This window comes from Periplaneta americana, chromosome 2 (genome assembly GCF_040183065.1).
Source record: "Periplaneta americana isolate PAMFEO1 chromosome 2, P.americana_PAMFEO1_priV1, whole genome shotgun sequence".
NCBI lineage: Eukaryota > Metazoa > Arthropoda > Insecta > Blattodea > Blattidae > Periplaneta > Periplaneta americana.
The window spans coordinates 148,220,344-148,233,482 of record NC_091118.1 but is presented as its reverse complement, the minus strand read 5'-3'; the positions used below and the strand labels follow the sequence as shown (position 1 = coordinate 148,233,482).

Here is a 13,139-nt window from a genome sequence, read left to right as displayed (position 1 = left end):
TACCTTTCACTACCTACAGCGAGTCAACAACCTATAGTACAAGCACAGTAAACTTATTGCATCTGGTCCAAAGTTTCGAAGCCTGGTAATTACCTTCTTTATCCCACTCATTTCTGTTAGTCTGAGTCAACCCAGAGCCATAGTGCACTCAAGATAATTTAAGATAAACTGGAAATATCCAAATATCCATGACCTTATTGAAAATGTAACTCATGAACTTCAGTTTTGTAGATTTTCGCCTTAAACACTATGCTATGCCGTGCCATCAACAACACAATAATAATAACTACATTTAATAATAATAATAATAATAATAATAATAATAATAATAATAATAATAATAATAATAATAATATTCATCGAACACTATTGGGTTTATTTTATACTCTAAATGGAGATACGAACTTCAAAAAGTATGTTATAACATATAACCTTCGGTCGTGCAATGTAATATTTCTGTACATTCTAAAATATAAAAAGTTGTACTGAAGTTGCGTATGTTTGTAACATATTAAAATGAAATTTAAGAACTTTAGTTTGTCAGACTTCAAAGAACTGACCTTTGTACAATATACACATCGGTCCTGTGATTCCAGTATATTCTAAATTGCTATTTTAAAAATATTAGATTTCCATACGGGTAAACTAATCCTGTACAGGGGAAGCATTTCCTTCCCGTGAACAATCATGCTTCTCTTTGTAGCTGCCTAGTAAACTATGCAGGAACACTAGAAGCACGTTAAAGTTGCATAAAAGTTTCTGCTTATTCTTGACAAAGAGCTGCGAAGAACTTGTGCATGAATCTGTGAACAACTACGGTTATATACACATACAATACATACAGTGTGTATGTGTATATATTACATGACTCGAATATATTTGTGACATAAAAGCATATTAAGGGTTTTTTATTAATTTGTCCTACAGAATAATATCTGTAATACTGACAATTAATATTTGAGGATAAAAAATTCGCTCCGGCGCCGGGGATCGAATTCGGCGTAGCTCAGTGGTCAGAGCGCTTGGTACGTAGAACCAAGAGACCCGAGTTCGATCCCCGGCGCCAGAGCGAATTTTTTTCCTCGAATATTAATTGACATAAAACAGATAAGAGGAATACTGCGAGTTTCCGGTCTGGGGGACAACCGAGTGAATGATTTGTGGTTAAAGAAAACAATAGTTAACAACGCTAAATTGATGTACCAAGAGCATCGTGTTTTATGTTAATTATACATGAACGAAGATACAGAAAAAATACATCTACATTTCTACTATTAAATTTCCTCTTAAAACAAAAGGTTTAAGTCTTACATACAGTCTAAATGAACAAGAAGCAGGCATAAATTCAGGAACCATAAATTACTTCAGTTACAAACCTTGATTTTTGTGTACACAGCCTACAACACAGAGGTTATATTTTATTTGGTATGGTTCTTAAAAATTACTTACATTCAATTACAGACTTAATTAATCAGAAGAATAACACGCACTCTAAGGTCAACACAACCACTCCTACAGAGAAATTGAATTGGATTACCGAGCGTGAGAGGGGAAGGTATGACCTTCGTGCCAGTCGCGCGCCGCGTTTACGACATCGGTCTATGAAGAAGGTTGCACAGAGAATTAATACACAGGATGTAAAATGCTCTTTCCATAACATATTTGAGCTACTTGCTTTGCAAACATTTAAACTGAATGATAAGTTAATAATGACCAGTTCTGTTAATATATATTTTTGCAAATAGTTATTAACTTTGACAATACAGTAACATGGCTTTTTTTTCTTGTTACAGAAGCACCATGCAGTGTTTTCCTACCGCCAAGTGCTGCACAGTCGCGCTATGCCTGCTCATCGTCGCTGCAGAATTTGTGACCAGCGCGCCATCATACAGCGACTACGAAAGTGAGTAGTACTCTAAATTGTATTAGATTGTTGATCCCGCCCTTACATTAAATGTTGTATAGACCGTCCCTGGAATCTGCAGAGCGCCAGACACAAAACAATACCTCTGCGGGCGCGAAAGTAATGCGAACTCTCGCCCACTCGCTAACTAGCTTGGGGAAGTGAGTAGGCTCCGCTTATTGGAGGACTTCCCTTGAAGACAGTTGAATAGAGAAAAAATAAAAAATGTAGAAATCTGAGTGTGCAAGATAGAGAGAATATGAGGAATGTGGAATCACCTCCCAACTAAGCTCCTGAATAACTGCTTTCGTCATGTTAGCGGGGTGCGGGCGTGAATTATCGTGTTGCATCAGCACTTGATGCAGTCTTCTAGGTAGTTTTTCTTCAATTGCGACCTCAAGGCGTCTGAGTTGTTTACAATAAATGTCAGCAGTTATGGTTACAATTCCTGGGAAACAATATGTAGTACACGACGTCTTCTTTATCCCACCAGACGCATAACATCTTCTGTGGATGGACATTAACTTTTATACAGGACGTTGTGTATTGAAGCTACAGAACCATTTTCTTTCAGTGCTTTCTCCGATGGCATTCCCCTTACAGGCACAAATGTTTCGAGCCGCCTCCGCTGCTTTTGCTCCTCTATTACAGACCGATTATTTAGTCCTGACAGCTCAGCGACGCAAAAAGAGGGGAAGTAATAGGAGTAGTGGGAGAGTTCCGGATTAGAGATAAGGAGAGCGGTCGGTAAAGGAATGCAGTACAGCTTAACTGTACTGGAAACACAACGCTATACCGTATGCGTGACATCCGAGCGCTCTGACTGCAGGAGACAGACTAACCTGAACATCCCTTAGCGTAACATAATGGACTCGCCTGACCCAGGCGCACATTTCCGGCGACTGTCAGACTAAATAATCGTACTGTACACTTAAACAGAAGAATATGTTGAAAGTATTAGTTTTTTTTTTCCACTTGATGCTCCATTTTTTAGCACACAAATATTTTAAGGTGGTGGTGGTAATTGGTTCTCTGAAAACGACATATAAATTATTCAAAGATGTACAGATTATTTCTTAAGTATGTTTATAAATTTCATATGCAAGTTCTTTCAAAAAGAGAAAGCAAACTTATTTCTATGAATAGCCTATAGTGGTTTTAAAGCTTCATTTCCAAAATAATATTTAAAAATTAAGTTGGATGGCGTTGTGTCGAAATGTCTGTTTACAATCTTATGCACTTTATTCTTCCTTCTACTATCACCAATCCCATGTTTTGATAACAATTCTTCACTAAATCCTCTAAGTAAAAGTTGAACAGGATAGGTAATAGAGCATTATTCAGATTTAAGTTATTAATATTCACGCCTTATTATGAAATTAGTTTCATGTTTAAATGGGAAATATTGAATTTTATATCGAATGTTTTCACTTAGCGTTTAGTTTAGATAGTTTGTGTGTTTAGGTCGTACAATTTATCTGTGCAATTTGTATAGGTTTTTGTGTATTTAGGTTGTGTGTGAGTTAAGACTATGTATGGTTCAGTTTGTAAATTGTTTCTTTTTTTATCGTGTGTTTAGTGTGGATAGTTGTGTGTTCAGATTATAATTTATGTGTTTAGTTTGCATAGTTTTTTGTGGATGTTTAGTTTGCATAATTTATGTCTTTAGTCTGTATAGTTTTTCGTGTTTAATAATAATAATAATAATAATAATAATAATAATAATAATAATAATAATAATAATCCGTGGCGCTACAGCCCGCGGAGGGCCTAGACCGACCAGCCGGCTGCTGGCCTCACGCCCACATGCCGAAGCAGAGGTGGACGATCATCCAACCAGAATGGAGGTATCGTGTGGTTAGCACGATGATCCCCCCAGCCGTTATAGCTGGTATTCGCAACCGGATTTCACTACCTATCGTAACTCCCCAAGTGCATCACGATGCTGGGTGGGCACCGGTCCCATACACTGGCCGAAATTTCATGAGAAAATTTCTTCCCCCATGAGGACTCGAACCAGCGCGCATTCCGTAACGCGAGTCCTAGGCGGGATGCCTTAGACCGCGACGCCACGGCGCGGGACTTTTCGTGTTTAGTTGGTATAATTTGTCTATGTGTTTAGTTTGTAAGTGTGTAGTGTAAGCTCTCTTGGACTGGCTCCCCAAGTGTAGTAGACCTTCAGCTCACCCTACACTCCTGTAGGAGGCCGTTGCCCTTATGGGATTTCAGGCTTTTCGTATTCGTTTCCATTCGCGAGATGATGTAAAGTAGACTGAGTTAAAAAAATGGTCTTTCCCTAGGTCCTTGTAGATAAGGGGTTTATCCTGCCTAGCAGTCCTTACGAGGTGGTGATCCTACTTTCAAGGAAGGCTTCGGACTCGACATAAAAAATATTTAACGTTTAACAACCCTTCAGAGTGACTATGTTTTTCCCTTTTGTTTTTAATGCAATTCAAGCCGAATGCTATTGTCGCATGGCGTTCCATATCGTGATCCGACAATAACCTTTAAATTTCATGAAAACCGTGCTTGTATAAGTATAAGAAGTAATAATAAATTGCATATCAAATATGCGCATTAATATAATTTCGCATTGACTTAAAAAAAGTTGTTTACTTTTCCAAGGAAATCAAATCTTCCGACATCATACGACAGTGGTAACCGAAACCAATACTGAATGCCATTTACATAGTGAAGACATGGTCTATCAGATAACCAAGAACGCATTCCTTCATTAAAATATTGATGTCGACGGCGTAATTTCGGTGTGAAATGGGGAGGGTATAAAAACTTAATCTTGAGGAGGCTGTGGAAATACGTTTATAAGTTCAAGTTTCAAAAGATTTAATTAACTTAAGATTTAATTAAGAATTCAGGAGAAGAAGACGCGCATACTTTTGCTGGAATATAGCACCCAACGGGATTTACACTCAAATGTGTAAACAAGATGTGACATAGTTTCTCATATACTTTCAGCATAAGGGAACATCCTTAACATTTACTTTGTACCAATAAAATTACACCGCACCATAATTTAATTAACCGCCAATAGGTCTAATCTTCATGTAGCGTAATATAAACAAGTAAACACCCTTTATTTGTATCACTTTCCTAGTTATTTCTTTGAACTGGAATAAATATTTACTTTACATCTAGGCCCCACGTTCAAAGGGGTGCTGTAATGTAAATCATTTCTTGAGAAGTACTTACTTACTTACAAATGACTTTTAAGAATCCGGAGGTTCGCTGCCGCCCTCAAATGAGCCCGCCATCGGTCCCTATCCTGAGCAAGATTAACCCAGTCCCTAGCATCATATCCCACCTTTCTCAAATCCATTTTAATATTATCCTCTCACCTACGTCTCGACATCTCCAAAAGCATCTTTCCTCTAGTCTTCTAACTAACACTCTATATGCATTTCTAACAAAGAATCAGCCCCATTCCGTGACATGTTGGGGTTTCGTAATGAGCTTTTTTTTACGGTAATGGGTTGTTAGTCCTTCACCCAACACCCAAGCTGGAGGACCACCCCTTATCGACTGTCCGACGTCGCAGGTACCCTCCATTTCTGGAGGCCGTCTCTTCTATCCGCAACCTGAGGATGCGCCATGCCGTGGAATTTCTTGAAAAGTACTTTACTGAAAGTAACTACTTTCTTCAGATCCAGAAACGTTTCCTCATACATATGTATTTTTTTTTTATCTTTGACTATGATAAATCAGTCAGTAAAGAAGAAAATAATAATTATGAAAGCAATTTAATGGCTATTTAATATTATCTGTAGAGCCCGGATTTATATGCACTAAAAGTTAATATTGATAGTCGGTATAGTTTATGAACATAAAAGCCGTATCTCCACTCTTTTTATATGTCATTCTTGCCATTCAATAATTCCCTTTGGTATCGTTAACGGTCTTTAATCCTCCTATCCGTCACTCAGCGCGAGGTTTACAATATGCAATCTTTAGTTCTGGGTAAGAATTTTGCAATTAATTTTTAATTTTCAGAGAAGTCTATATTGTATCTTAAAAGTATTTATTTCAGTCACTGACTTCACAGCATATGTTTAAGGTGCTACATCTTTACATTACATATTTAAAAGACGTATGAACGTTTTCGTTGGTCTACGCCAACATCATCAGATACGAAGTACATTTCAGCAATATCAGTGCTCTCTACATAATATCTACAAATACAAAACATATTTAGTGGCATGCAAAATGAGACATATTAAAACCAACATTGCTGTGATACACATTGACATTCTATATGACTGGGTAAGAAGTTAAAAATAAAATAAAGTTAGTTTTTTAAATTAAATTTTAAACAAGAAAATATGTTTTATATGGTGATAAGAATCCAATCACAGCTGTGACTGTGATGCAAGCGCTAGCAAATTGATCTTCTATTCAGCCGGCCAGAGTTCAATCTCCTGCCAGATCAGGGTGGGATTTGTGGTTTACTAAGCAGACGTTGCAGAGGGTTTTTTCTCGGTGTACTGCCGTTTCCCTCTATCAATCCATCAACACACTTCGCCTCCCTCTCATTTCATTTTTCGTCTGTAATAGTTAAAAATAGGCTAGGGTAGTGAAATCTTGGGGGTAGTACGGGTTTCCGATATTGATATAGGAAGAACTTCTTCTCAGGATGGCACCTGACTTTCTCAGGACTAGCAGGATGGTCCATTGTCAATATAGGATTCGAATGCCACTCTGATCATCTGTCGGACTTTGACAATTATCGCGTACATTGAACGCACAATGGACCAAAATGAGTCTCAGTCCAAGAATCCGTCCCGAATCCGGCCCTCGAAAAGTCAAACCAAATATGTTATTTAACTTCGGAAATCACCATCATATATATAACAGGGATTAAACTCTACGGCCCGTTCCGTCTCCTTTCAAAATTGGTCTTGCCATCTCTTAATATCTGTCACATAAATTCTTATAGAGTTCACCCTTGTTCAACTCTCTTTTTTTTCTATCATTTCACATTTAGTTTTGAGAATTTTGACCATTACCGTACCGAATATTATTGTTTTATAAAGGGTCTGTACTCCACTAATGAAATTTGATGGAATTCCTTGATCTATAAATAGGCTATTCCTCACAATGTTAAATGACTGCTGTGAGCAATATGGAATGAAGATGAATGCAAACAAGACGAAGACCATGGTTATCGGAAGAAAACTAAAGAAAGTGAACTTGCGAATTAGAAATGCGGCCGTGTAACAAGTGGACAGCTTCAAATAACTTACTTGGAATGTACTAGTCTATAAGCACCAACATGAGCTGCTGCGAGGAAATCAAAAGGACGATAGCAATGGCAAAGGAAACTTTTGATAGAAAAATGAAATCTTTTCCCGATCTCTGGAAAAAGAACTAAGGAAGAGAGTAAGTGCTTTGAGAGGTCAAACCTCTGACCTGTCACGCAGGCGGCCCGGGTTCGAGTTCCTGTCAGGTCAGGAATTTTTCATTTGAAAAATCCAGTGACACTTGTGGCGGACAAGGTCGCAGTTGGGGTTTTTCTCTGAGTTTTCCGTTTCTCCATATTAGGCATCTACATCATTCCGTCACCATTTCTCCATTTCGTTATCATTCCATAACATTCCCCGATCGCTAGCTGGCGACGCACGGAGGGAACTGGCCTAGGGACGAGGAGGGTTGCCTGCTCGACACCTGGGTACGCAGCGAACCTTAGCGTAGTCAGCCGGTGTGGGTTTGGGAATGCGCCTAGCTTGAGGGTTTGCGCAATAGATCTTAACAGGTCGCAGTGCTGGGCCATAGTGCTCCCTCCCGTAAATTCAATTCAGGTGCTTTGTGTGGAGTGTAGCATTGTTTGGGGGCAGGAACATGGACATTAACGATACGACGAAGTAAATAAAAAAAGTCTAGAAGCATTTGAAATGTGGATATGGAGAAGAATGGGGTGTATAAACCAGACGGACAGAATAAGAAACGAAGCTGTGCTAGGAAGAGTGGGTGAAGGAAGAATGATGCTGAAACTGATCCGGAAGAGAAAAAGGAATTAGTTGGGTCACTGGCTAAGAAGAAACTGTCTACCGAAGGATGAACTGAAAAGAATGGTGAACGGGAAAATAGTTCGGGGCAGAAAAATAATATATCAGAGGAGAGGCAACATTAAGATATGCGGAGAATAAGAGGAAAACGGAAAATTGGAAGTGCTGGGTTTGCAGTAAAAGATCTACTCTTGGGCAGACAACTATCAATGAATTTTACGATTTATACTACTAAAAGCTTTTCATACATGTGACACATTATGTAAACAGTTGACTCAATTAAGAACCCGGAGAAAACCCCTGTGACGTCCGGACCATGGACTTGCCCGAGACAAATTTTAAATTCAGCATAGAGTGGGAATTGAACCCGGACCGCCTATAGAAGCTTGTAAACAAAACGTTTGTAAAATATGAGGGGTTCAGAACCATAATGGGCCAAGCGCCATTTATTAAAAACGGAGAAAGCAAGGATTAAAGTTAAGTGAATACCATAGTTTAATGAAGATTGACATATCACTTAGTTTGAATGTATATACTTTATATTACTTGCTATAGTTTTCCATTGAATTATGGTAATAACTTCATTTTAACCCTTGTTTTCTACGGTTTTAGTAAATGGCGCTTGGCCCACTATGGTTCTAAACCCTTCATATTTCGTCTTCGTGAAACTTTTTCCACATGTTTATTCCTAATAAGTTTTTGTATTTATTTTTATTTAATTTTGTTTCCAACTAAGATTATCTAGCGTCAATAAAACGCAACGGCTTATGTAAAGCTATAGTACTATGATTTTAAGGTAGCAGCTGTGACCTTCAGAAATCAGTAGTGAAAACTGGAAAGTGAGCAAACACGTATTCACAAATTTACATGATGAATGGTTACCAATCCCGTTAACGGACCTCTCGAGAATTGCATCATTGAATTGACGCATGCGAAACCACTTGTCACAGTTGAACATTGCTCTATTTACAATAATCCATCGCGTACTTGCATCAGAGGCTGTGGCTGCTTTCATTTGTTTAACAATGCACGATTTGTACTTCATAATGAGATCGGCTGGTAATAATCCATTACGATTAATGAGCAATGCATATTCGCCTTTACTCCCTGTCCTCTGTCAAAACATTATAAACAATTCACTGATTTAAAATTACTGTGTTAATCTGAATATATAATATTTAATGTGCGTTGTAATTAATGTTTAGCATTTGATAGCTAGTTACCAGGAGTAGACAATTAAAAACATCCATTTTTATTTTCATCACACAAAGTATATAGAAATAAAAGTTGTATGATACTACGGAAAATATATTAATTAAAAAATTTTCCGAAAAACTTTTTCAGCATCTCTGCTATAAAAAATCAGATTCGGACAGTCCATCTGTTTATCTCTGTGTCTATATGTAAGTCATTTCTCCTGAACTATTGAACGGTTTTTGTTCTTATTCAGTAACTATCTGTAAGTCAATTCATACGTGAATGATGCACACAGTTTAATTCTATTGAAATATAAATTTGAAATCTGACAAATAATGGATATTTAGGCCTACTCTAATTCAAAGCATATGATTTCTTTAGCACATATTTCTCTTTTATAAAGAATAAACTGAAAAATGAAGAATAAACTTTCGAGATATATCACTTATTGATGCCATCCAAATTGCTGTCCAATATTATTCTGAGAAGATTAATTCCTTATGTAGATGAAACAATTGGGGATCACCAATGTGGCTTTAGGCGTAATAGACCGACTATAGATAGGATTTTTTGTATCCGACACATATTGAAGAAAAAATGGGAGTATAAGGGCATAGTACATTAGTTATTCGTAGATTACAAAAAGGCATATGACTCTTAAGAAAGAAGTTTTATATAATATCCTTATTGAATTTGGTATTCCCAAGAAACTAATTCGATTAATTAAAATGTGTCTCAGTCTGTATAGGCCAGTTTATGTCTGACACTTTTTACAATTCACTGCGGGCTAAAGCAAGGAGATGCACCATTGCCTTTACTTTTTTACTTTGTTCCAGAATATCCCATTAGGAAGGTCCAGGAAAACGGAGAGGGTTTGGAATTGAACGGATTATATCAGCTGTTTGTTTATGCGGAGGATATGACTATGTAGGAGAAAATCCACAAACTATTAGGGACAAACACGAGATAGGTTTGAAAGTAAATACTGAAAAGACAAAGTATATGATTATGTCTCGTGACCAGAACTTAATACGAAATGGAAATATAAAAATAGAAAATTTATCCTTTGAAGAGGTGAAAAAATTAAAATATCTTTAAGAAACAATAACAAATATAAACAAAACTTACTTACAGATGGTTTTTTCCACACTCCACACAAAGCACTTCATTAGTATCTTCCTTAGTTCTTTTCCCAGAGTCTACAGATGATGTTCCTTTTTCTATTAAAAGCTTTCTTTGCCATTGTTATCCTCCTTTTGACTTCCTGGGAGTTTCATTGCCGCCTTCACATAAGCCTGATATTGGTGCCTATCCTCAGCAAGATACTAGAGAGAAAATTAAACGTAGAATAAATATGAAAAATGCACTTATTATTCAGTTGAGAATGTTTTACCATGCAGTCTGCTCTAAAAAAAAGCTGAAAGTTAGAATTTATAAAACGGTTATATTACCGGTTGTTCTGTAGCCTATAGTTGTGAAACTTGGACTCTCACTTTGAAAGAGGAAGAGGGTTAAGGGTGTTTGAGAATGAGTAGCAGTATCAGCAGCAGTAGCAGTTAAAGAGGAGGAGGAGGAGGAGGAGGAGGAGGAGGAGGAAGGACAAGGGGCAGGCTTCTTTCACGTAACGTAAATCTACTATATAGAATAGAATGTTTTATTTCGTTGGCAGAGTTAAAGTCATAAGGTCTTCTCTTCCATTCAACCAGCCATAGTGACATACATATTTAAATCTACTATATGGGACCCAGAACTTTATTTCAAAAATCCATGCTAAGAATGTAATTTGCCATTAAATCTCATGCCCGCGACCAGGTTTGAACCCGCGAACCTCGGGCCCAACGGCTGCCATTATAATCATGAGACCGCCAAGAACGACTCATCCTTCCAAAACTCAACGTGACACTCTTGTATTATAACACGTCCTTAAGGTATCTATGAGATTCTATCAGAAAATGTTTCAAGAAATAGCGCCTTGGATTCCGTTCAGTTGGTGGTGATACTTCTTCGTATTTTGTTACAATGAAATCAATTAAAAGTGAATACTTAATTAATTAATTATCTGAGAGATGAGTAGGCCTATGTAATTTTCTGTAAACAGCAGAACAATATTTATTTTTAAAATTCAAAATTACAGGTCTAGTTATAAAAACACTCTATAGGCTACTTCAACTTGGGAACTCAACTGGTACGATTGCCTAAAATCTTAAGAAGAATATAAAGTTCGATTATTAAAAATATATATGTTATTTATGTTTAGATAAGAGGATAATAATCAATCGGTTCTGCGCTAGGCTCCTAATTGATAGAGATTCTATACCGAGAGTTCCTATGCAGACCGGTCCCAGGTAATAATGTTCTGTAGGCTTAATGGCGGTAGTGCGGAGTGCCTGTCCCTAGAAAGCTAAGCGGTAAAGGCTGGTTCACAATAAACCGGGAACGGAAACGACAACAAAACGAGAACGGAAATATTGTTAAAATAAATGTATTTATATGCGAGCATTCACAATAGTTAATTGTGAATACTCACATTTAAATACATTTATTTTAACAATATTTCCATTCTCGTTCTCGTTGTCGTTTCTGTTCCCGGTTTATTGTGAACCAGCCTTAAGGGGTGGAGTGGAATGGGTCTGCGTAGGAAAGCGTGCATACTTGTCCGTACGGCGGCGTACGACCGCTCGCCACCCGACAAGAAATTTTGTTAAATAGAGGTTGAAATGGAACCGCTCTGCATAAGAACTCTTTGTATATTCTGCCATTTTAAAAGATCCTTCTGGCTTTTAACGAGACATCATCAAAAGACATTAAATTTAGTTACTTGTTAGAGGGTTACTTTTTCTGAAAAATACATTTTCAAAACTACAGGTAGCATTTTCTTACACATTATCATATCTTTCGATTTTGTACTTTCCAGATGACAAAATTAAGATTACGGAAGTAAAACACTGGATAATTATCAATGTCATCGGCCACCAAAACGAAACAAAAATGTGAATACTGAAAATTAAAAGTACAAGCTTACATGTTATATGTGCCAACTACGATCTCATTATCGCATGGAATTGTACATTTTTAGACGTATTTGTATTATCGCCGCGCTCTCATGGTTAACATTCGGCAGGTCTTTGAGCGGCCTCGTGCATAACATTCGGCAGGTCTTTGAAATTTAATTGTATTATTGTTTTCAATTTTTTATGTCGCCGCTCCAATCACTCGCCTCAATTTCAATATTGCAACCAATAAGCTGCTTCGATTTAAATGACACCTACTTGTCTAATCCACGTGGACTAAAACCGAGGTTGCAATGTCTTGTGCTGAGGACGAACATTAAGGTATGCGATTAAAAATTAATATTGAAGAGTTATTATTAAGAGTTAAGAATGTCAACGTACTCTAATAATAATAATAATAATAATAATAATAATAATAATAATAATAATAATAATAATAATACTTACTTACTGGCTTTTAAGGAACCCGGAGGTTCATTGCCGTCCTCACATAAGCCCGCCATTGGTCCCTATCCTGAGCAAGATTAATCCATTCTCTAGCATCATATCCCACTTCCCTCAAATACATTTTAATATTATCCTCCCATCTACGTCTCGGCCTCCCTAAAGGTTTTACCCTCCGGCCTCCCAACTAACACTCTATATGCATTTCTGAATTCGCCCATACGTGCTACATGCCCTGCCCATCTCAAACGTCTGGATTTTATGTTCCTAATTATGTCAGGAGAAGAATACAATGCGTGCAGTTCTGTGTTGTGTAACTTTCTCCATTATCCTGTAACTTCATCCCTCTTAGCCCAAAATATTTTCCAAAGCACCTTATTCTCAAACACCCTTAACCTATGTTCCTCTCTCAAAGTGAGAGTCCAAGTTTCACAACCATAAAGAACAACCGGTAATATAACTGTTTTATAAATTCTAACTTTCAGATTTTTTGACAACAGACTGGATGATAAAAAGCTTCTCAACAGAATAATAACCGGCATTTCTCATATTTACTCTGCGTTT

The 13,139-nt window shown here is 37.2% G+C and overlaps 1 protein-coding gene across 1 annotated transcript in view; it reads left to right on the top strand.

The window, feature by feature from the left end:
- Positions 1-13,139, top strand: part of sNPF (short neuropeptide F precursor) — a 282,800-nt gene that overhangs the window by 219,692 nt on the left and 49,969 nt on the right. Inside the window, exon 2 of the mRNA XM_069818671.1 lies at positions 1,794-1,903. Coding sequence (XP_069674772.1) covers positions 1,801-1,903 — 103 coding nt within the window. The 5' untranslated portion in view covers positions 1,794-1,800. The remainder of the gene's footprint in view (positions 1-1,793; positions 1,904-13,139) is intronic.